General features: G+C 45.3%; 1 protein-coding gene across 2 annotated transcripts in view; it reads left to right on the top strand.

Annotated features, from left to right (window-relative positions):
• The first annotated feature begins 3 nt into the window (after positions 1–3).
• IFT172 (intraflagellar transport 172) overlaps positions 4–21,801 on the top strand; it is a 32,455-nt gene continuing 10,657 nt past the window's right edge. For both annotated transcript variants that reach the window (XM_048938060.1, XM_048938061.1), the window contains exons 1-27: positions 4–124; positions 206–349; positions 448–560; positions 1,878–1,917; positions 4,182–4,247; positions 4,826–4,905; positions 5,836–5,923; positions 6,719–6,933; positions 7,024–7,147; positions 8,538–8,633; positions 9,513–9,674; positions 11,058–11,111; positions 11,698–11,801; positions 12,464–12,549; positions 13,031–13,143; positions 14,091–14,258; positions 14,525–14,661; positions 15,025–15,132; positions 15,654–15,738; positions 16,060–16,152; positions 16,476–16,553; positions 17,457–17,705; positions 19,081–19,159; positions 19,564–19,684; positions 20,120–20,264; positions 20,337–20,426; positions 20,810–20,907. In XM_048938060.1, coding sequence (XP_048794017.1) covers positions 86–124; positions 206–349; positions 448–560; positions 1,878–1,917; positions 4,182–4,247; positions 4,826–4,905; positions 5,836–5,923; positions 6,719–6,933; positions 7,024–7,147; positions 8,538–8,633; positions 9,513–9,674; positions 11,058–11,111; positions 11,698–11,801; positions 12,464–12,549; positions 13,031–13,143; positions 14,091–14,258; positions 14,525–14,661; positions 15,025–15,132; positions 15,654–15,738; positions 16,060–16,152; positions 16,476–16,553; positions 17,457–17,705; positions 19,081–19,159; positions 19,564–19,684; positions 20,120–20,264; positions 20,337–20,426; positions 20,810–20,907 — 2,975 coding nt within the window. In that variant the 5' untranslated portion in view covers positions 4–85. The remainder of the gene's footprint in view (positions 125–205; positions 350–447; positions 561–1,877; positions 1,918–4,181; positions 4,248–4,825; positions 4,906–5,835; positions 5,924–6,718; positions 6,934–7,023; positions 7,148–8,537; positions 8,634–9,512; positions 9,675–11,057; positions 11,112–11,697; positions 11,802–12,463; positions 12,550–13,030; positions 13,144–14,090; positions 14,259–14,524; positions 14,662–15,024; positions 15,133–15,653; positions 15,739–16,059; positions 16,153–16,475; positions 16,554–17,456; positions 17,706–19,080; positions 19,160–19,563; positions 19,685–20,119; positions 20,265–20,336; positions 20,427–20,809; positions 20,908–21,801) is intronic.

Raw genomic sequence — 21,801 nt, 5'->3', positions numbered from 1 at the left:
AGCGGTTGCTAGGCAACGGGTGTGGGTTGTAGCGGGATACGGCGACGGTGCGATCCGGTGCTGCTATCGCTCTGAGTCCCTCATCATGCAGCTGCGGCACGTGCGGACCCTGCTGGCCCCGCAGGTCGAGTCGGGTCGTTTCGGGTCGGGGGGAGCCGGGGAGAATCCGAGCTGTGTTGGCGCTGAAGCTGTGTGTGTCCCGCAGGACGGCACCGCGCGTGTGACCTGCATGGCCTGGTCGGCCAACAGCGGCCGCTTCGCCGTGTGCACCGCGGAGCGTGTGGTGCTGCTGTACGACGAGCACGGTGAGCGGCGTGACAAGTTCTCCACCAAGCCTGCCGATGCCAAGGTGAGGGTACCGAGCCCGGGCTGTTGCCCATGGCTGTGGGCTGTGTGGATGGGACGTGGTGGCCTTCCTCTCGGGCTCAGTCTGCCCTCTGCCCACAGTACGGCAGGAAGAGCTACGTGGTGAAAGGCATGGCATTCTCCCCGGACTCCACCAAAATCGCCATTGGCCAAACAGACAACATTGTCTACGTCTACAGGATTGGAGAGGAGTGGTGAGTCTGGTGGCAGTGTCCAGTGCTGCACCCACAGGGAGGACTTAGGGGTCCCGGTGTGGGAAGGCCTGGTCTGAGAAGGTCAGTAGTGTCCTGGTTGACCAACAGTTGACCACAAGTTGGCCATGAGCCAATGGTGTGCTCCTGTGGCCAAGAAGGCCAGTGGGCCAATGGTACCTTGAGATGTGCTGCAGAGAGCATGGCCAGCAGGGTGAGGGAGGTGATCTTCTCCCTTCGCTGTGCCCTGGTGAGGCCACATCTGGAGCACTGTGTCCACTTCTGGGCTCCCCAGTTCAAAAAAGACAGGGATCTCCTAGAGGGAGTCCAGTGGAGGGCCACAAAGATGGTCAGATCCTGGAGCATCTCCTGTATGAAGAAAGGCTGGTAGCCCTGGGACTCTTCAGCCTGGAAAAGAGAAGACAGAGGAGATCTCATCATTGTTTATAAATATCTGAAGTGCCAGATTCAAGTGAATGAGGCCAGGTGTGCAGCAACTGAACAAGGGGCAACAGGCAGATGTGGGAACACGGGAATTTCCATACAAACATGAGGAAGAACTTTACTGTGGGGGTGACAGAGCACTGGAACAGGCTGCCCAGAGAGGTTGTGGAGTCTCCTCTGGAGATATTCACAACCCATCTGGATGGGTGCACCTGTTCCTGTGCAACCACTGTAGGAAAATTTGTTTAAAAGAAGTTAGACTAAACAGTCTCCAGAGGTCCCTTCCAACCTCTACAATTCTGTTTGAAGAGAGTGATGCTCTCCATGCAGCACATTTTCTGGGTATTGGTGTGGGTTCTCATCCGAGCCTGGTCATCAATATAGAACATGATACAGATCATCTAATCTGCAGTCATTCACTCAGATCTTTCCATGGTGAGCAGCAGATAGGGTTTCATTGAACACAGTGGAACCTGGTGGAAGCATTTGCCAACTTCTGTGGAGCTGTAGTTGTGAAGCTGACGCTGCTGTCCCCTGTTTGATAGGTGTGGAATGGAGACACACACCTGCCTCACCTCACACTTGTTTGCTGTTGTGCGTAGTGCTAGCACTGATGAGAAAGGCACATCACCAAAGTTTTGGAAGCTCAGAAAATTGCCACATTCTCCCCTCACCTTAGTCTTGCAAAATACATGAACTTTTTTTTTTTTCCTGAAAATTTTCTGCTTAAAATTGGCTTTTGGTAGAACATCAGCATACAAAACTTAAGCAACCTGTGTTCAGCAATATTCAAATAGGTCAAATATAAAGGGTGGGGTAACTAGAATATGCAGTTTTACCAGCTTCACCAGTAGTCATTTTTGTCTTTTTCTGCAGGGGTGACAAGAAGGTGATATGCAACAAGTTCATCCAAATGGTGAGACCCAGACTCCTGTTTAACTCCATTTTCTCCCACAGATGTAGGATAGAGACAACAGTTGGATGTCTCTGTGCTCATGCTCAGAGACATATGCGGGCTGTCAGTGATGTTTGATTACTCAAAGACATGGATAGAAGCTAAGATAATCTCTACGTTTTGAGATATGTCTCCAAGCCTGAGAGGCCTCATAATGCTGTGATGTGACACAGTAATTAACAGTAATTAACTGTTTATTGGTCAGTGCAGTCAGTTACAAGACTTCAAGGACGATTCTTGGCATCAGTGGACAGAATGTTTTTTTGTGAGTTAAAATGGAGAAACAGAAGAGATCTGAGCCTGTTTTTCACAGATCAGCAGCTCTAAAGTTTCTGCAGCTGATCAAAGATCAGACATTTGCTGTAATCCATCCATTGCTTCCTGCAGCAGAGCAATACTGGTGCCTGACTGAGACCAGAACTAGAAGAAAAACCATCCATCGATTCCCAGCCAGATGCCATTGCTTCCTCATACCTCCTTCTGTCCTTGAAGCTCAGTGCACAGGCCCTTTCAGTTGGAGAAGCAATGGCACTGCCTGTAGTTGTGCCATTGACATTTATGTTATTCCTGCAGCTTTTCCCTGTAGCAATTCTTGTGCTGACACTCAGAGAAAATCAGTTATCTGAAACAACGATGAAGCCATAAAGGGCTGGAGGAGGCTGTCTAGCAGTGTAATTCAGAGTGAGAAGAACAGAGGCTGGTGATTGGATAAAATCATAGAATATCCAACTTGGAATGGATTGACAAGAATCAAGTCCAACTCCTGGCTCCACACAGGATCATTAAAAAATTAAACCATATTTCTTAGAGTGTAGTTCAAACACTTCTTGAAGTCCAACTGGCTTGGCTCTGTGACCACATCCCTCAGACACCTGTTGCAGAAATGCAGTGCCAATCCTCCAGGGTAAACATCTGATCTCCTTTTGTTCAGTATCCTGGATGACAGGATCTGTGTCCTGAACAGTGCTGTTCCACTCAAATTCATCTGGATATCTTCTATATCTTCACAAAGCCAAGAAGATCATTCACAGTTCCACATTATCCTCTGCCGTTTGCCTGCTTTTGCACATAGACTGATTGCATGGCAGTCACTGTATTCCACTTCTGCAAAAACTGTTTATGGGCATCTTCTCTCTGTTTCTGATGGCATTTCCCCTAACCCCTCCAACTACAAGACCCAGATAACCTCTCTTGAAAGGTATGGAAATCTAAGTTTGCTGCCTCATAGAAGACCAGCCAAGACAGTGGATCTGCCTGAGCAGTTTGTTGTTCCCCAGCCACCATTCCCATTCTGCAGTCAGTAGCAGAGGGGATAGATTGGCAGCCAAGTGTTGCACTGTCACAGGATTGCAGATGGAATGCTGATAGCCTATGCATGGAGTTTTGGGCTCTTGGGCTCAACACTCACCCACTTTAACTTGCAGTTCTGCAGGCAGCATGTTCCTACACTGACATGTTAAAAAGCCTGCTAGCTGTGACCTGGTTACCTTGGTAACCTTATCTTATCTTGAGCATGTCAGACTCAGGCTGGATTTAATTAACAGCCAAATGTGCTTTGCTTTTTCTGTATGGTTCATAATTTTAGGGTGCATCATTACCCCAAGATTCCCCATTAACCAAAACGTAAAGCATGCAGAATTCAGTTAAAATGCAGTTTCCACCTGTTCCAATGCTGCTTAGGTTTGCCATTTCAGTCAGGCTATGTCCTTGGCCTTTTCAGTGTTCTGCTGCTCTAGTTCTACTTGCATGTGTCAGAGAGCACTGTACCCAAACTTACTGACTGAAATTTTTCAGTTTAGCTATGAAACAGTTGAGCTCTCTTCCTCTCTTACAATTAGGTTTCATGGTCAGATTTATTCACCTGATCGCCACACCTCAGATTTTGAGAACTCCTTTGATTTGGATTTAGTGAACCTGTTTCTGCCTGGCCTACTTGGTAGCATCTTATAACCATCTTGCTTGTAAATGAAAAAACATACAAACACTGTTTGGTGCTCAGCTCCAGCTTTTCTTAGCCTCTTACTGTACCCTAGCTCACTGTTACCTGGTTCAGACATCACTATGGAGTGTCTTAATCCCACATTAAGGTCCATTCCAATACCCACATTTCTTCTCTTTCTTGGTCTGAATGGTCTTACTTTTCGTGAGCTGCCTTATGTAGCTGTGGGACGAGCAGCTTTCTGAGCAGGGTGGAGCTTTTACTTCTTTTTCTTCCTCTTTGACAGAGTGCTGTGACCTGCTTGTTGTGGCCAGCGGAGAATGCCATTGTCTTTGGTCTTGCTGAAGGAAAGGTAGAGAAACTTGTTATTACCTGATTTTCTATTCCATTCAAGATCTATGAAAGCCTGCAAGCACCTGTGCTTGAGAGTAGAAAACATTACTGTGTGGGCTTAAGACACTGATCAGCAATGAAGGGATTACACCACTAGCTTAAATTTGCTGGTTTTGGTTCCCAGTTAGTCATAGAATGGCCTGGGTTGCAAAGGCCCACAGTGCTCATCCAGTTCCAACCCCCTGCTGTGTGCAGGTCACCAACCAGCAGCCCAGGCCTGATCCACATCCAGCCTGGCCTTGAATGCCTGTAGGGATGGGGCATCCACAGCCTCCTTGGGCAACCTGTTCCAGTGCCTCACCACCCTCTGGGTGAAAAGTCCTTGGAAGTTCTTTTGGATCCCTGAGTCCTTTTCCTGAGCTGTCCTAGAAATGTGGAAGTGTGACTGCAGTGCTAACAATGCTACTTGTTCTCTAACCTACCAGAAACAAATTATTTCTGGTGCTTATAAACTGGAAATCCTCTGGGGATATTGCAGTGCAGGAAGTCCACGGTTCTGTGTGGGGCCAGAAGCAACACTGACCCTTCTCTTTTCAGGTTCGTATAGCGAATACAAAGAACAACAAGTCTTCCACCATTTATGGGACAGATTCCTATGTGGTCTCACTCGCTTCCAAGTGAGTATGGAATTGCTTTAGCTACACTGCTTTGGCTCATTCTCCTGCCCAGCCATTGTCCCTAACAGAACTTGTGGCGATATGGGAGGATGGCAGAGTGTCTTTATGCTGTTGGTTCTCATCAAGATGATAAAATTCAGTGCTTCCCAGAAGAAATCACGTTCTAAAATCTGACACCTGGCCTCTCCACACCCTCCTCTTCCCCTTCTTTCCTCCCCAATCTCCCCCCCCTTCTCTTTTCCTCTTATTTCTAAACACAGCTCATGCTGTTATTGATGGATAATAATGACAAATGTGGGATTGAAATAGACAGAAGGCAGCGTTCATAGAATCTGTATTCCAGAAATGGATTATCATTAAAAATATTCATTCTATGTACACCACATTATTCCTGTTTCCTCTTCCTTACTCCTCCTCCCTGCTTGCATAGAGAAGTACACGATACAATAATGCTGTAGCTAATGGTTTTAGTCTTGGAGTGTTTGTCCAGATGTTTTTTTTTCCAACTGTTGTTGCTTTTAGGGATTACTGGTGTTACAATACCCAGCCTCATTTCCAGAGGAGTTTCAATGAAAAGATTGTTTGAAGCACCTTGTTATAAGAAATTTTTATTATTATTTCACTCAAGATTCCTTAGAATCTATGTGTTTTAGTAACATAGTATGCTACAGTAAGTTAGTTATTGTGCTTTTATGTGGCAAAGATATTTAATTGCCCACTCTCCTCTCTATACCTTTGTCAGCTTTCTTTTTACAGACACTGGTACAGTACTACATTTTCCTGTGTTCACCACCCAACTTACATTTGGTGAAGGTTCCTTTGATGAGGAACCACAGCCCTGGCCCTGGGACTGGCTTTTAAGGGTGGGATAGAAAAACAAAAATGCAAGTCTTACTGAAACTTTACATCATCCTTTCTGTCTCTTTACAGTGTTTCAGGGAAGGGAATCCTGTCTGGCCATGCAGATGGAACCATAGTACGCTTCTTCTTTGATGATGAGGGCTCAGGTGAATCACAGGTATCAAAGATCCTTATTCAGTGAGCAATTGCATCCCCAGCTCAAGAACTCTGTAAAGTGATCAGGTTGTAGAGGGAGTGCAAGTCTGGAGAGAAGCAGTCTGTGTTTGCTGGAATAAGTTTTGTGCAGCATTGTTATGGACGGAGAAGTAATGAGATACTTGAAACTACTCGTGAGTGTACTGATAAGAGAGGAATTTATTTTGTGTGTGAGATATGAGGTTTTTCAGGTGTCAGGAAGATCTCATGTTAGGAGATCTTGGAGAATGAGATTTGTCTTGGAGAATGATGCTTGAATGGGTAGGATTTTCAGGGAACAGTCACAAGATCACATTGTGTCTGTGGACAGGATACTGTGGGCAGCCCAGCATTTCTCCCAAGCCTCCAGTTTCTCTCCAGAAGTCTCACTGCTTTAAGCTGTGGTGAAGAAATGCTGTTCCTACTCAGATCTTTTCTTTTTAACTGAAGCAATTTGAGTCACCGTCTGCACTCTAGCATGATAAACTGAAGAGCCCAAAATGTACTCTGCCAGGTTAGTAGTGCATCCCAGTCTAGTTAATAGTACTGTTCTTCTTACTGACATCAGCAATCTTCTCTCCCAGTTAAATGAGTGGAATAGTTCTTGCATCTCAGCTCTGGTTTCTGTCTGCCTTCCTGCAGCATGCAGACAAAGCAACACCCATGAACTGGTCCTTATGGAAAGGCATCATACTGGTCTCATTCTGGTAATCTACAGAGCTCAACTGAGGGCTAAATCCAATGGTGCATTCAAGATCTCATCTCTTGTCTCATGTAGGGTAAGCTGGTGATGCATCCTTGTCCTCCTTACGCCCTTGCCTGGGCTTTGAACAGCATTGTGGCTGCAGGATGTGATAAGAAGATTGTGGCTTATGGGAAGGAGGGCAACGTGATTCAAACCTTTGACTATAGCCGAGACTCCTCAGAGAAGGAATTCACCACAGCAGCTGCCAGTCCTGGTGGCCAGGCCGTTGTCATTGGAAGCTACGATAGGTGCGATGGCTGATGGTAAAGTCTCCCCTCTGTAGTGCTTTCTCCTTCAACTGCGTTCATTTCTTCATTGTTTTTTATCTCTTCTCATAGGCTGAGGGTTCTGAACTGGAGCCCCCGCCGTGGTGCCTGGGAGGAAGCCAAACCCAAAGAAATACCTCACCTCTACACCATCACATCTCTGGCTTGGAAGAGGGATGGCTCAAGGATCTGTGCGGTTTGTATCATGAATTAGCAGCCTTGAGCCAACAAGTCAAATGCCAGCTGTAGTCTCAGGCATTCTCCTGAGATGAGAGTTATGTGGTACAGAGGGCGTTCACCAGAATAGTCACCATCACCTAGGAGTGGGATGCAAGGTGCCTAGGCTGAGGCCTGGTGCAGGAGACACTGCTAAAGTCTGGTGTGCAATATGCCCAGTGGGAGGACAAGAGGCAGTGGGCACAAACTGAAACACAAAACGTTCCACCAGGAAACACTTCTGCACTGTGCAGGAGGCTGAACCATGAAACAGGTTGGAATCTTCCTCCTTGGATATCTTCAAAAGCCATCTGGATGTGGTCCTGGGCAACCTGCTCTGGATGACTCTTGCTTTAGCAGGGGATTTAGACCAGGGGACCTCCAGAGTTCTCTGCCAGCCCCTATAACCATTTGGTGATTCTGTGTTATTTTCAGTGAACCTGGAAAACATCATGAATTGTTGTATAGTGACTCAGAGGTAGCAAACCCTTTTTTGATAAAAGCTCAATAAGGTCAGCTTAGCTTCTCTAGGGCAGTGTCATGAGCACCAGCTCCAGAAAGCTGAACTGTTTCTTATACTCTGTGTGCTGTTTTCAGTTCAGAGCTGCCTTTTTTCTGCTTCCAGACTATGGGCTCTGGTCTGCCTTTCTCTATTAAGTAATTCTTCAAAGATTTATAGTTGAGTTTTCAGTTGAATTGGACTCAGTGAGCTTTATGGTCCCTTCCAACTCAAAATATTCTGTTATTCTAAATTAATCTTTCTTTAAACATTTCTTGATTAAGTTAAATATCTCCCTACATAATTTAATGAGCTTTAAAGAAATTGCTATTTACAACTTCTTTTTGACAGTTTATACATCTTTTTATGTTTGACAAAGTCAAGAACCCTTAAAATCTTTTCAGAGAATTAGTTGAATAAGAACAAATATTTGCAGAGGAGAGGAAGGACATAAGGGATAGGTGAGTGCTGGAAGGAATGAGGATGTTATAAAGAAAGAGGTAAAGGTGGAAGGATTCTGTTGAAAGGGAGGAGAGTTTGGGAGGGTAGCAGAGGAGTGGTGGGAAGTAGCAATAATGGGGAATAAAGGAAATGAAGATAAAGATGAGGATAAAAAGAAATTTCTTTTTTTGCCTTTCTCTGTCATGCGTGTGCCAACATTTGGTAAGCTCCATTTCTCTAGAATTTTTCCTGTTCTTTGAAGAGAGTGAGAATAGGGCTGGTCCTTATACATCTGGTTCTATACAGCTGGTTCTGCAGAGGAGCAGGGATACGTGGGGTTCTGCTGCACCTCTGATCCTCTTTGCGTGAACAGGGTCTGACTGCCTCCCCTTAAAACAGTTCACTGACTGAGAAGTGTTTGTTTCCCCAGGGCACTCTGTGTGGAGGTGTCGAGCAGTTTGACTGCTGCCTTCGTAGAAGCATTTACAAAAACAAATTTGAAATGACTTATGTGGGACCAAGCCAGGTAAGAGGATGTCCAATAAGTCTCTTGGTGGAAATGAGACCTTCCCTAAAACTAAATGTGTTTGAAGTTCTTTGTGCCATCGGCTTCTTTCCTGCCTGTAAACTGTCTCCAGTCCTTGTCCCAGCCATACAGATTCCAAATAATCTGCTGAGAGAATTCTGTGAATTCTGTAGTAGATAGCATCAGCCCCAGGGCAGCTACACAACTACCCTTGAAAGAGTTAAGGGTAATGGTGTATTTCTCTAAGTCCATCTGCCTCGTTGTCTTTTCCCTTTAAAGCAGTTACACCTTGAAAAATGTGCACCAGAATCATCACAGGTTACCAGAGCATTTTAGGTGCACATTTACATCTGTGTTTTGTCCATAGCAGCTTGTTGGGAAGGACACAGGGAATATTTCAGGAACAGGGCCAGGAACTGTGTGGAAATTTGATAGGTGTAAAAGACAATGGAGTTTATTTCCTAGCTTGTGAATTTGTTTGAGGTACCTCTGAGTAAAATAGAGGTTTCTTAAGTTGTTTAATTTCATTCAGCTTTACCTGGTTCAAAATCAGGTAGTAAAGGTGCACAAGCAATCCAGGCAGTAGAAGTTGCTGATGAGCGAGCAGGGCTCCTAAAGTATGACTTATTCTTGAGGGTGTGAGTAGTCCTCCAATAAGTTTAGAAACTTTCAAGTGGTAGAAATGAGAATCCCACACTTCTACTGCAGTCATCATCCCATGCAAAATAAACTGTAAGATTCCTTTTAAAACCAGGGTGAAATGACCTGAGGGGGTGTCTAAACAACCAAATGTTATCTGTTATATAATCTTCCATAGGACAGGGGTAGCCTTCCTCTGTGTGTGGAAAGCAGACCTCATATTTTTCACACTTTCTGTAGGTCATTGTGAAAAACCTCTCAACGGGAACCCGTGTTGTATTGAAATCCCACTATGGTTATGAGATTGATGAGGTGAAGATCTTAGGGAAAGACAGATATCTGGTGGCCCACACATCAGACACATTACTACTGGGTGACATCAACTCCAACAAGCTCAGTGAGGTAATGGAAGATCTCTGATGTTTCATGAATGTCAAATGCTTAACTTTGCAACTCACAATGTTTTCTGCATGGAAAAAATAAATTTATTTTCAAAGAATCATAAAATAATTCAAGTTGGAAGGGATTTTGGGAGGTTTCTTATCAAACCACTTATGCAAAGAAGGTTCATCTTCATAGATGTCTCCTAATGTTTCCCTTCTCTGAGCTGAAAAAGCCCAATTCCTTTAGCTTCTACTCACAGTGCAAATGTCCCAGCCCCAAACATCTTGATGGCCTTCTGCAGGATTTGCACCAGTCTGCTCTTAGCAAAGAGAAAATTTAAGACCAGCTGATGAGACTGAATGTGTCCAAATCTATGGGACCCAATGATGTGCATCCCAGGGACTTGGAGGAACTGGCTGATGTGGTTGCCAGGCTGCTCTGTGCCATACTTGAGAAGTCATTGCTGTCTGATGAAATCTAAATTCAATGTTAGGAGGAAATTCATCACTATGAGGGTGGTGAGGCCCTGGCACAGCTGCCCAGAGAAGTGGGAGTGCCTCATCCCTGGAGGTGCTCAAGGCCAGGCTGGATGGGGCCCTGGGCAGCCTGAGCCCATGGCAGGGAGGTCAGGACTAGATAATATTTAAGGTCCCTTCCAATCCAATCCATTCTATGATTCTGTGATTTATCAGTGTTTTCATTGTCTAGTACTGGGAGAGTGGAAGGCAAAACTGGATGCACATCTGCATCCAGTTGTGATGTACATTCCAGATGTGAGTGTATGAGTTTTATTGTGCTTCTTAAAAAAATTATATATATATATATATAATGCATTCATGATCACAGTACCACAGCTTGTGCCAGTACCATTTCCAGTACTTCACAATCCAGACTAAACTGCCCAATGCCTTGAACCTGTGTGCAGAGTGATGAGACCATATGCCAAGTCTGGAAAACCTAGTAGGTAAAATGGCAGTAGGTTAAATGTCTGGCAAAACTATTAATGACACCCCAGGACATTTTTGCTTTGTTTGCACAAGTGTTTATTCAGTTTATTCAGACCAATGGTATGCTCACAAATCTGTCTGGGAGCAGTAGTTCCCAATTATAGATTTGAGTTGGAAAATACTGCTGAAAACTTAGACAGACTAAATCTCTGTATCAGTTTTCTGCCTAACTGACCACTTGCCTGTTGTAATCACAGCAACTATTGCATTACCTCGTACTCATCTCAAATTCCAGGTGAACAACAGTGTTGACAGCTGAAGGACTGGAATGTGATCACTTGTGCAGTGTAGTTCTTGTTATCTGTCCTGGGAGATTAGAGCTTACCACAGACCACAATGTTTCCCTCCAAAAGCTGTCAGCCTGGACTGCTCACTCTGTGTCATTGCATTGTAGGTAGCCTGGCAAGGATCTGGAGGGAATGAGAAGTTCTTCTTTGACAATGAGAATGTAAGTTGGATGGGGCAGGGTGCTACCATGAATGGTGGGTAAAGAAGTGTATGCTCTGGCTGGAAAAGTGACAACCACATTCCTGGAAAGTAGTGTTTTTCATCTGCTTCCTGGGTTTATCCTCTCCATGTGCATCCCAATCTGCTTCTTCCCCGTGTTTGCCTTTTCCACGTTTTCCCACATTTGCCAGGTACAGAGCAAGTCCATTGTGAAGACTGTGTAAGCAATAACCACAAAGGAGAGAGGAGAAATAAAAGAAAAATAGCCAGAGAGGATGTTAGAGGTACAGAAAACAGAATGTGTTAACTGTCTGGAATCCTATGCTGTTTGGCAAGGCAGGAAGTCTGGACAAGTTTAGATTTATTGTCTGGTAGTTCTCAGAATGACAGCTTAGCTCCTCCTGCAGGAGTGATAGGCCCAGAGCTAAACTCAGCAGCCTTGAGACTGTCACAAGAACAGTTCCTTGCTCATCCTAGTGGGTTTGAATTTATACTTGTCTGCAGCAGTCCTTTTCTGCTCACCTCACTGGTAGATATTTGTGCTTACCTGGCATTTCTGTAAGAGTGAATTCCTCTCTCTCTTACAGGTCTGCATGATCTTCAATGCAGGGGAGCTGACACTGGTAGAATATGGAAGCAATGACATCTTAGGCTCTGTCCGCACAGAGTTTGTGAATCCTCATCTGGTCAGGTAAGTGTGATACCTGCCTGTGCAGCCAGTACTGACACTGTGGGAGTGACACTTGGAAGTGTCCCACCCTGCAGAACGTAGCTCACGGGCACTGGGACCTGAGCACACATTGCTGCATGCTTTCTGAGTAGTCATCTGGCAGTGACCAACGGTGGGGTTTAATTGCTGTGTTGTGATTCAGGGCTGTAATGTTTTAGAAGCACTTGTACAGCCCATTTTCCTTTTTGTTTATTCAAGCCTGGCTTGGTTATTGCCTGAAAAGGAACCAGTGCATGTACTCAGGCATCTCTGTATCCAGTTGATCCTAGTATGACATTGCTGGGGACTTCAGGTGCAAGTGGGAGCTCCTCTGTCTCTCTAAAATATCATACTCCCTTTACTAATTCAGGAGGAGAGTAAGGAAGATCATGGGCTGCTCAGAGGTGGAAGCATCGTAACTAATTTGCTATTGGGAACCAATAGGGGTCCAAAGGGGCAGCTTCTGGAATGAAGCCATGAGTCAGAGGCATTGTAGGTATTGTACAAGAGTCACAGGTCAAAGAACTACAAGAGGCTCCATGTGTTGAGGGTAACTGCAACTGAGTCTTGCAGGGGAAGGATGGGGTTTGATCCTTTGAATGTAGAGAGCAGTAAAGGTAACAGTTATTCCTTCCAAATAACAGTGTCCGTATCAATGAGAGGCAACAGAGAGGCGTGGAGGAGAACAAGAGACTGGCTTATTTGATAGACATCAAGACTATAGCAACAGGTGAATGTAAACATCACTCACTCCCCTGCATTTTGCTGGCCTCCTCAGTTCCTTTGCATGCACCGTGCCAGACAGCATATCCCTGGAGGCCCTCTTTGCATTCACACTATCAGGCAGCAGATTCCTGAAGGCTCATTTCACATTCACTCTGTCTGTCAGCAGAACACTAGACACCAGATTTGGAAGGTTAGCTGCCTTGTGAAGGCACAGCTGTGGAGTGGCTGTCACTGTGCTCAGGACCCAAGGTTCTGTAGTGCCTGTGATCTCTGCATGCTCATAGAAGGGTGGAGGGATTTACTGTTGTTGATGAGGCTCCAAGATAAATGTCACTGCATTATGCTTTTCATGTTGCAGTGTGTTTGCTAGTGGGTCCTGCAGTATTTAAGTCCCAGATACCTGATCCCTATAGGGCAACATTGAGTGTTCAGCACCCTGGGACACATTAGGTATTTAACACTGTTTTTTCTTTTTCTTTCCCAAGTGGACCTTGTAGGTAACTACAGTGTTGGCACTGTCAGCCACGACAGCAAGATTGATTGGCTGGAGCTGAATGAAACAGGTCACAAACTGCTCTTCAGGGACAAGAAGATGAGGGTAAGGCCAGGCAGGGGAGCGTGGTGAGGTGGCACACTGTGGGAGAAGTAAAGACAAGTATGCCTGAGTTCAGGGAGAGAAATGAGAAACATATGAAGTACTCCTTACTTCTTGACCACTTCTTAGGAAAAACAGACCGTGTTCAGACTGCAGGAGCTGGCAGCATCATAGGTTTGGATTTTAATCATAGCTCACTCTGAAGTTAGTTACTTGACATCTTCCTCCATCTCATTGCTCCTTAAAATACAGATCATAGACTGTTTTGCTGGGAGAGGGAGGCAAGTGAGTGAATCTCAGGATGAGGACTCCAATGTTGTACTTGCACATCAATTTAAAAAGGCATTTTCTGCTTGATTTACATCTGTAAGATGAACTCTAATTCTCTAAAACAACTTAGTCACAACCAAATAGCATATCCAATATGACCTTTGGCTTGTGCTAATTCCCTGGGAACATAGCCTGGAAGAGTGTTAGTAAGCCCAGGGCAAAGCTATGCCCAAAATGATGGTAACAGTTTCACAAACACCCTCTCAGCTTGTTGGCAGCAGTCCTTGCAATAAGATTTTACCTAGGATGGATAGCTCAGCACAGAATTGCAGAGTAAGGCTTGCTTGGTCCCCTAGCCTGTTTGAGGAAGGATTTAGAAGACCATTCTCCTGTTAGAGCTCTACAAAAGATATATTCTGATTTACTTATTTATGAGCTTATTAATAAGGAAGGCAGGGTCTGAGCATGCTGCTTCAAATATGCAAATATTTAAAAAGATCTCAAATCTTAAACAGTAATATGTACAAATAAAAGAGTGTGGAAGTTCAAGCAACATATTAACTCCTGGTTGGTTATATCTCTTTACAATATCCTTGCTCAGATGTTGCTACCAAGTTCATGTCAGTTAGCAGCCCAGCCATGAGCCATACCAAGCCTTTTTCTCCACTTTCCCCATCTAGTTGCAGCTGTATGACACTGGAAGCAGCACCAAGACTACCATTTTGAACTACTGCTCCTATGTGCAATGGGTCCCAGGCAGTGATGTGGTGGTGGCTCAGAGCAGAAACAACCTTTGCATTTGGTATAACATAGATGCTCCTGAACGAGTTACCATGTTTCCTCTGAAGGTAAAACTCTGGAGTCTTTGATTTCCTCCATCAGTTTCTGTTGTCTTGCTTCCTGTGTGGGAATAGGCAAAATGGTATTGTGGACAGTGGACAGAAGGGAACTACTGGTTTCTCCTGGACAAAACATGAACTCATCTGTCTCATATTGCTCTGCCAGAAATGGTCTGGTAGAGCTTTCACAGTTGGTATAGAACTGTCCTCATGTCATTACTGCCCTGCACACCCCCAGACAACATGGGAGTGTTGACAGCTGGCACTCTTTTTAGGGAGATGTTGTGAACTTGGAACGGAGTGATGGAAAGACTGAAGTGATTGTGTCTGAAGGAGTGAACACTGTGTCCTACACACTAGATGAAGGTCTCATAGAGTTTGGAACTGCCATTGATGATGAGGATTATCACAGGTAAGTGCTAGATAAGCCATGTGGTTATGGAAGGTACTCCACATCACTTAGCAGACATTTGAGGGTCTATAATCCATGAATTACACATGCACAACTTTCCATGCTGAGTTGAGGTTCAACTACAGAGAATGATTTTGATGCAGGATGTGGCTGTAACACACAGTGGAGTCCTTCAGCAATGAGTACTCAGCTTTGTCATCACCTTCACTGATTTTTTTTCCCTACGTGTCAGGCCTTGTTTTATACAGTTTTCTTCAGAGCTCATCATACCCATCTGTTTTCAGTGCAACTCTTGTTAGGGAGCTCTAGTCAAAGAGCTCTTCTGTTCTGTCACTGAAAGTCTGCAAATCTCTTTGTCTCAAGGGCTACTGCATTTTTGGAGACACTGGAAATGTCAACAGAGACTGAAGCCATGTGGAAGACCCTAAGCAAACTAGCTTTGGAAGCTAGACAGCTGCACATAGCAGAGAGGTATGGGAAAATGCTAATTCATCTTTCTGGCCTGAACACTCTGCTGAGTCCCTCACAGAATCTAGGGTCTAACTAAAGATGTGATTTTCTGTATGACCTGCAAGGTTTACTGCATCAAAGAATGAAGTGTTCCCTATTCCAGGCAATGACTTTGTCCTTTAGTCCTAGACAGTAATGACAGTACTGGAGTCAGGAGAGTGTCACTTTGTAGCATAAACTTTTGCTGGTAGCAGTTCAAGCCAGTGCAGCAGCAAGGTTTCAGGGACCTGGTAGACTGGGACAAACTCTGCACATCTATCTCTGAAGTGTAGAGGGTTGAAGCCATGTCCATGGCTTCTCCACAAACCAGGGCTAGAGGGCACATCTGAACGTGGACCTTGGCAAAATCTTTCTATTGAGGTGAGGCTACCCATCTCAACACCTTCCACTGCATGACTTTGCTGCTGTGGTTCTGATTTTGTTGTCTTAAACCAAAGGTGCTGACAAACCCCTCAGTGACTAACTGCTTTGGTTTTTCAAAGGTGCTTTGCAGCTCTGGGCAATGTGGCAAAGGCTCGATTTCTGCATGAAACCAATGCTATTGCTGACCAGGCAGCTCAAGAGCATGTGAGTCAAACCTTTTCTCCTGTTCAGGGTAGTCACATCCCTGTAAATACTTGCATACACATTACCTGGTGTCCGAGTCCCACAGTATACTGTTACAGACCAGGACTTAGTCTTGTAGAATGTGCTGACATCATTCTTCATCCAGGTCTTCTGGCTGTCTGTTGCATTCTGTACTGCTCCTATCTTCTCAATTCTGTGATTCACATCTGTCTTCTTCAGTTTCTGTAGTGACACAGACACCACCTACATTCCCTTCCCTTGTACCATATCCAGAGCCTTTCACCCAGTAAAAACAACTGAGCTAACTGTAACTGCCTGCAGGGTGGGGATGGGACAGACCATTACCTGGTGCGTGCCCGCTTGGCCATGCTAGACAAGAACTACAAGCTGGCTGAGATGATCTTCCTGGAACAGGTGAGTGAAGGAACAAGGAGCAGAAAAGATCTCACTTGTTTCTGAGCAGGATGATTTGTGATCTGAGAGTGATTTCTGAGAAGAAAGATTGCTTGTTCCTGGGAGAAATTTTTTTTGCCCTGGAATAGAAGGAGATGTTCTGTCTTCCAAGATGTAGAGCGTAAGATTGCTGGAAGAGAGTGAGGAAGGATCAGTAACCATGTAGAGGGCATGATTCACATGTTCAAATGTTTCCTACATTTCTCACCTACCTGCTGTGAGAGTTCAATGGCAATATGTCTGCTAATGGACCCTTCAGCTTGACAATTTGCTCTTTAATACAGAATGCCACGGAAGAAGCCATGGACATGTACCAGGAGCTGCACATGTGGGATGAATGCATTGTGGTCGCTGAGGCCAAGGTACAGAATACAGTTTCTCTGGTCTGTGGTCTGTGCTTATTTGGCAAGTCTCCTGGTTCAGAGCCCAGTCAGTGTCTAGGTGCACTTCACCTGGCCTCTCAGGGTCTCACATCTGCTTGGAAAGGCTCCCAAAGAGACTCTGAGCTTGCCTTGGAGTTCCCCCATCTGATTCCACTCCAGATGGTGGGGTTGTTGCATGAAGGAACCTTGACTGCTAAAGAAATGGGAGATTCTTGCCATCAGAAAGAGTCCAGGTCATAGAACTGAGCGAGCAAGGCACAAGTGTGGAGGTTTGGATGTAGAGAGAATTAATTATTGTGCTAGATACAAAGTGATGTCCCTAAGACACAGCAAGCGCAGAAATCAGCAAGATAGCTGTTAATGGCAAAAGACCAGGTATGGGGATGAATAGATCTTTGTTCCAACACCAAACATGTGCTTTTATTTTCTAGAGTATAGCATTACATGGCTAGAGGGGCAGGGTGCATTAGAGATGTGGTTTAGACAAGATTATGCTAGCCCAATTTGTTCACAAGAAAGAACACAAGAATAAAATCAGTGGGTTCTTTATGATCATGCAACTGACAGTCAAGGAATAAAATATCAAGGAATGTCTCAGTGTGATAAAAGAGGAATGTAAGGGGAGGGTTGCTTTGATGGAATTACAAACTTGGTGAATAGTGAGGAAGAAAGGGTAATGAGATGGATTTGGAAGTAGCTGGGGCTTTGCAAAAGAGTGAGTAATGCAGTGGTACACTGGGCTTTTTTGTTTTCTGCTAGCTACAGTTGCTTAGTTTAACTGGGCAGCAAGATTTCTGGTGCCATGAGCTATTCAGAGCCTGCAGGAGGAGCAGGACAACACTTGCCTTTGTTCAGCTCAACCAACGATGCATTTTTCAACAGGGACACCCGATGCTGGATAAGCTGCGTCGGGGTTACTACCAATGGCTGCTGGATACCCAACAGGAAGAGAAGGCTGGGGAGGTCCAGGAGGGACAGGGAGATTATCTGGCAGCTGTCAGCTTGTACCTGCGGGCAGGGCTGCCAGCTAAGGCAGCACGGCTGGCCATGAACAGAGATGAGCTCATGACCAATGGGGATGTCATCAATAGGATCTCCACAGCACTGATCAGAGGAGAACTGTTTGAGCAGGTAAGTGGTCCACCCCACTGGGCCTTCTTAGTAGTATGAAAGCTCTTACCTGTCCTCTGCATCTGTGAGATTGAGAGGACTGCAGCAGATGCAATTCTGTGTTGATAAATTCACGTTTGACATTTAGTAGGAAATCCTAACTGCATCCATCATACACAGATGAAGCCTACAATTGCTTTCTTAGTCAGGAAAAAGATCACAGCTCACTGATGGCAAGTCTCCAATGCTGAGCGTTCAGTAACAGCCAAGGCGGCCTCTGGGAGACCAGGAACCAACTGGAAAAGGAGTTGCCAATGAAACAGAAAACTTGATACCACTGCAGAAATGCACAGTGCTTTCTCACAGCAGAATGAAAAATGATGGTACAGCTTTCAAATAGATAGTCTAAATGAAAAAGCTGAAGAACAAAACCAAAGGAGGTTGGGAAGACACTCCAGCACATGAATGTCAGAGAAGGGTAGTGATTATATCTAATAACACAAGAAACTGGTAACTACTTACCATTAGGTGTCACTTTTAAAACAGAAGGATGTATTTGACATAGCTCATGATTATGTTGATGTAAGAAAGGAGTGCTCAGTCTGACCCATATACAGCTTGGTATCCTGGCCAGGAGTAGCCTCTTGCAGGTGCTTGAGAAGGAAGTATAAAGAGCAAGGAAGAAAAATACGTGCTGATGCTTCCTATAGAGTACTTTCATGGCTACCAGCAGCTTGCAGACTATAGTCTACCTGAATGGGAAGATTTATTTTTAGGTTTAAGAGCTTGCCAAATTATTAGTTTAACTATGGGTACTTTTGGATCTACAACATTGGCTGTGAGTTACCCAGTTCAACTGTGCATTGTGTGAAAAATCACTTCTTTCTGCTTACCTATTTTATGTGTCCTGCTTCAATTATGTTTCTCCTGTTTCATTGCACTTTGGGCCTTTTCTGACCATTTCATTTTGACCCAAGAGAAATACATGCTTCTCATAGAATCATAGAATCTCTTGAGTTGGAAGGGACCCTTGAAGACCATCTAGTCCAAGTCCCCTGCAAGGAACAGGGACGTTACAGCTAGATCAGGTTGCTCAGAGCCCTGTCCTGCCTGACTTTGAATTTCTCCAGGGATGGGAATGTGTGGGTCCACAGAGAAGACGAGGATCTCAGCACGTGCAATCTTTCCCCAAAGTCCCCTTTGTCTAGGTTAGTTTTGGTCAGTGAGATTAACCATGGTCTTGGTTAGTGAGGAAGGCATAACCAATGGAGAAGTCTCTGTGGCAAGGTCTGGTAAGACTGACAGCTCTGTAGGTGGAGGTGGTTGGGTGCATACTGTGGGGAGATGGGAGCTCTAGAAACTGGCAGCCTGTGTTTATCCCAATGTTTGTCATCAGGCAGGAGATCTGTTCGAGAAGGCTGGAAACGCACGGAAGGCTCTGGAGTGCTATTGCAAGGGCAGTGCCTTCCTGAAAGGTACTAACTGTGTGCTAACTACGTTCTACCCCCAGCCCCATCTTTTCCCAGCAGGATCCTGGGTACTCTGGCCTGGTGGCAGAATGAGCTATTGCCCTGGAGCTCAGAGTTGCCTAGTTGCTCTGAAACTTCCACGTATCAGCTCATTCAATGCATGTATTTTCACATGGTCACCCACACAACTCAACAACAACAGCCTGTTCCCCAAGGCCTTGATCAGGCCAATCACACCAGCATAGATCCAGATCTAGCCTTCCATAGGGTCCAGATTGCTGGGTAGCCCATTGGAGCTGGACTGGTCTAGGGATTCACCACCCCCCTATCCCCAATCCAAGGCCTATGTTTGCTTCACAGTTCTGCTTCCTTGCTGGTTTCAGCATATCAGCTTTCATGTCCCCTTACAGCAGTGGAGCTGGCTCGCCTGGCATTTCCTGCAGAAGTTGTGAAGCTGGAGGAGGCATGGGGAGACCATCTGGTGCAGCAGAAACAGCTGGATGCTGCCATTAACCATTATATCGAAGCCAGGTGGGGGCAGGTGATGGCTGTATAACTAGCAGCAGCATATCCTGGTGGGTTGTGTAATTCATATGATTTGCTTAAATCAGTAGGGCTTTTTTTCTGAGTAAGCCCTCAATCTCACTTTGCCAGTGCTCCTGATACTTTTGTGCAGTCTGCTGGCCCAGCCATGGATTCCTCACCACTTATCTTTCAAGATCTCTCAGCCCTAATTAGTCTTCTCTGCTGTCCTAGTTCTTAATTATTTTTTTCCCCTAGCTTTGCCAGCTTTCCAGACCTTTGTTCTCATGCTTCCTGAAGGCTGCTTTCTTCTCTGCTGGTACTGTGAAGTTATTCAGGTCTTTCTTGCTGCTCTAACCCTGGAAGAAGAATCAAGAATCTCCCCAGCTCAGCTATAGGAGATGACTGCTGGCTGACTGTAAAAAGTCATGTTTCTGTTGCTAGGTGCTCCATTAAGGCCATAGAGGCAGCTTTGGGTGCCCGGCAGTGGAAGAAAGCCATCTACATTTTGGATTTGCAGGACAAACAGACAGCAGTTAAATATTATCCCAAGATTGCCCAGCACTATGCAGCCCTGCAGGAGTATCAGGTGAGGCCACAGAACACAATCATTGCTGCTCTCTATCCGTTGAGACTGCTGACTATAGTCATCTCACCACAGATCGCAGAGGAGCTGTACATCAAGGGAGACCAGACCAAAGATGCCATTGACATGTACACACAGGCCGGGCTCTGGGAGCAGGCTCACAAGGTAAAATCAGAAGCCAGAGTTTCTGGGAACCTCATCCTGCTTAGTGAGTTGTACTTCATCAGCAAGAGGCTTTGTGTGCCAGCACCAAGTGCTGTTTCTAAAGGATCGGTGCAGGGGCATCTGAAAGCAAGAAAGAATTCAGTCCCTTGTATCCACAATCCTCTTTACTTCAGCAGCCCCATGGTGGGTGCACCTGTGACAAATAGTGCTCTCCAAAGGGCCTGGTCCTGTGTGCTTTGATCACAGTGACAAATGACAACCAATTCTCTGCAGAGCATGTAGTGTATACGCCTGTTTGCAGCGGGAAGGAGATTCATTTTCACCTTCTACTTCACTACTCTGTACCAAGAAAATGCTTGTCCCATGTGTGTTTGTTTTGGCAGCTGGCAATCAAGTGTATGAGCCAGGAAGATGTGTCTGTTCTCTACATAACCCAAGCCCAAGAGATGGAGAAGCAGGGCAAGTACAAAGAAGCAGAGAGGTGAGTTTTATGATCAGTGCTAGTCCAAGACAGAGCTCTGAAAGTTTGGCTGCAGTGAGAAGGAGCTCTTTCCCTAAATAGGAGCTGAATTTGGGACTGGGATTTGGAAAGATCCCATGTACTGTCATCACATTTGGAGCCCTAGAACTGATATTTCAGAGGTCGTAGGAAGAGAAGTCAAGGAAATATTGATGAATTTTTGTCCACCAGGACAGAAAGGAGATTAAGGTGTCTCATGTAGCAGAAATGAGGCAAGGCTTTTCCCTGTGTGCCACATCTGGTCTGTTGTAGCCATGGAAGTGTTTTTCAGCCAGGTTACTATTTTTGTCAGCTCTAGATTAAGAATAACACCATAAGGTTAGTAGGTACAGGGACAAACACAGCTATCTGATGCCATGGCACCTGATCTCAAGGATGCCAGCACATGAAAGGAAGCATTACAACTGGAAAGGTCACACAGAGTTTAATCCTTTTGGTGGCATATGTGAGTAAGTTGAATTGACACTGTCATGTTGTCATTCCACCAGAACTCACAGCCTGAGGTTGGAGGCTGAGATGAAAGCAGGTCACAGAAGCCCAGAGGGTCCCTCCAAGTCAGGACACGGGGTGACCAGTGAGGACAGAGGAAATAACATTGCCCTCCAGCAGATGATGGTGGCGTAACAGAAGGGCCCTGTCTAAGCAGTGCTCAGCCATGTGGTCTACAACAGTCATGCTGTGTACTAGTGCTGTATATCAGTTATATGCCATGCTAACAGTGCTGGGCCTGATGTACCCCCATGTACAGTTGGCCAGGGTACACTGCTGACATATTCAGCTTGCTGTCAGCCAGAACCCTTACATCTCTTTTTGTAGGACCACTCTCCAGCCTCTCATCCCATGGTCTGTACATAT

Source organism: Lagopus muta, chromosome 2 (genome assembly GCF_023343835.1).
Source record: "Lagopus muta isolate bLagMut1 chromosome 2, bLagMut1 primary, whole genome shotgun sequence".
Classification (NCBI taxonomy): Eukaryota; Metazoa; Chordata; class Aves; order Galliformes; family Phasianidae; genus Lagopus; species Lagopus muta.
Note: the sequence above shows the minus strand (reverse complement) of the source record. Positions and strands in the feature narration are given on the sequence as shown.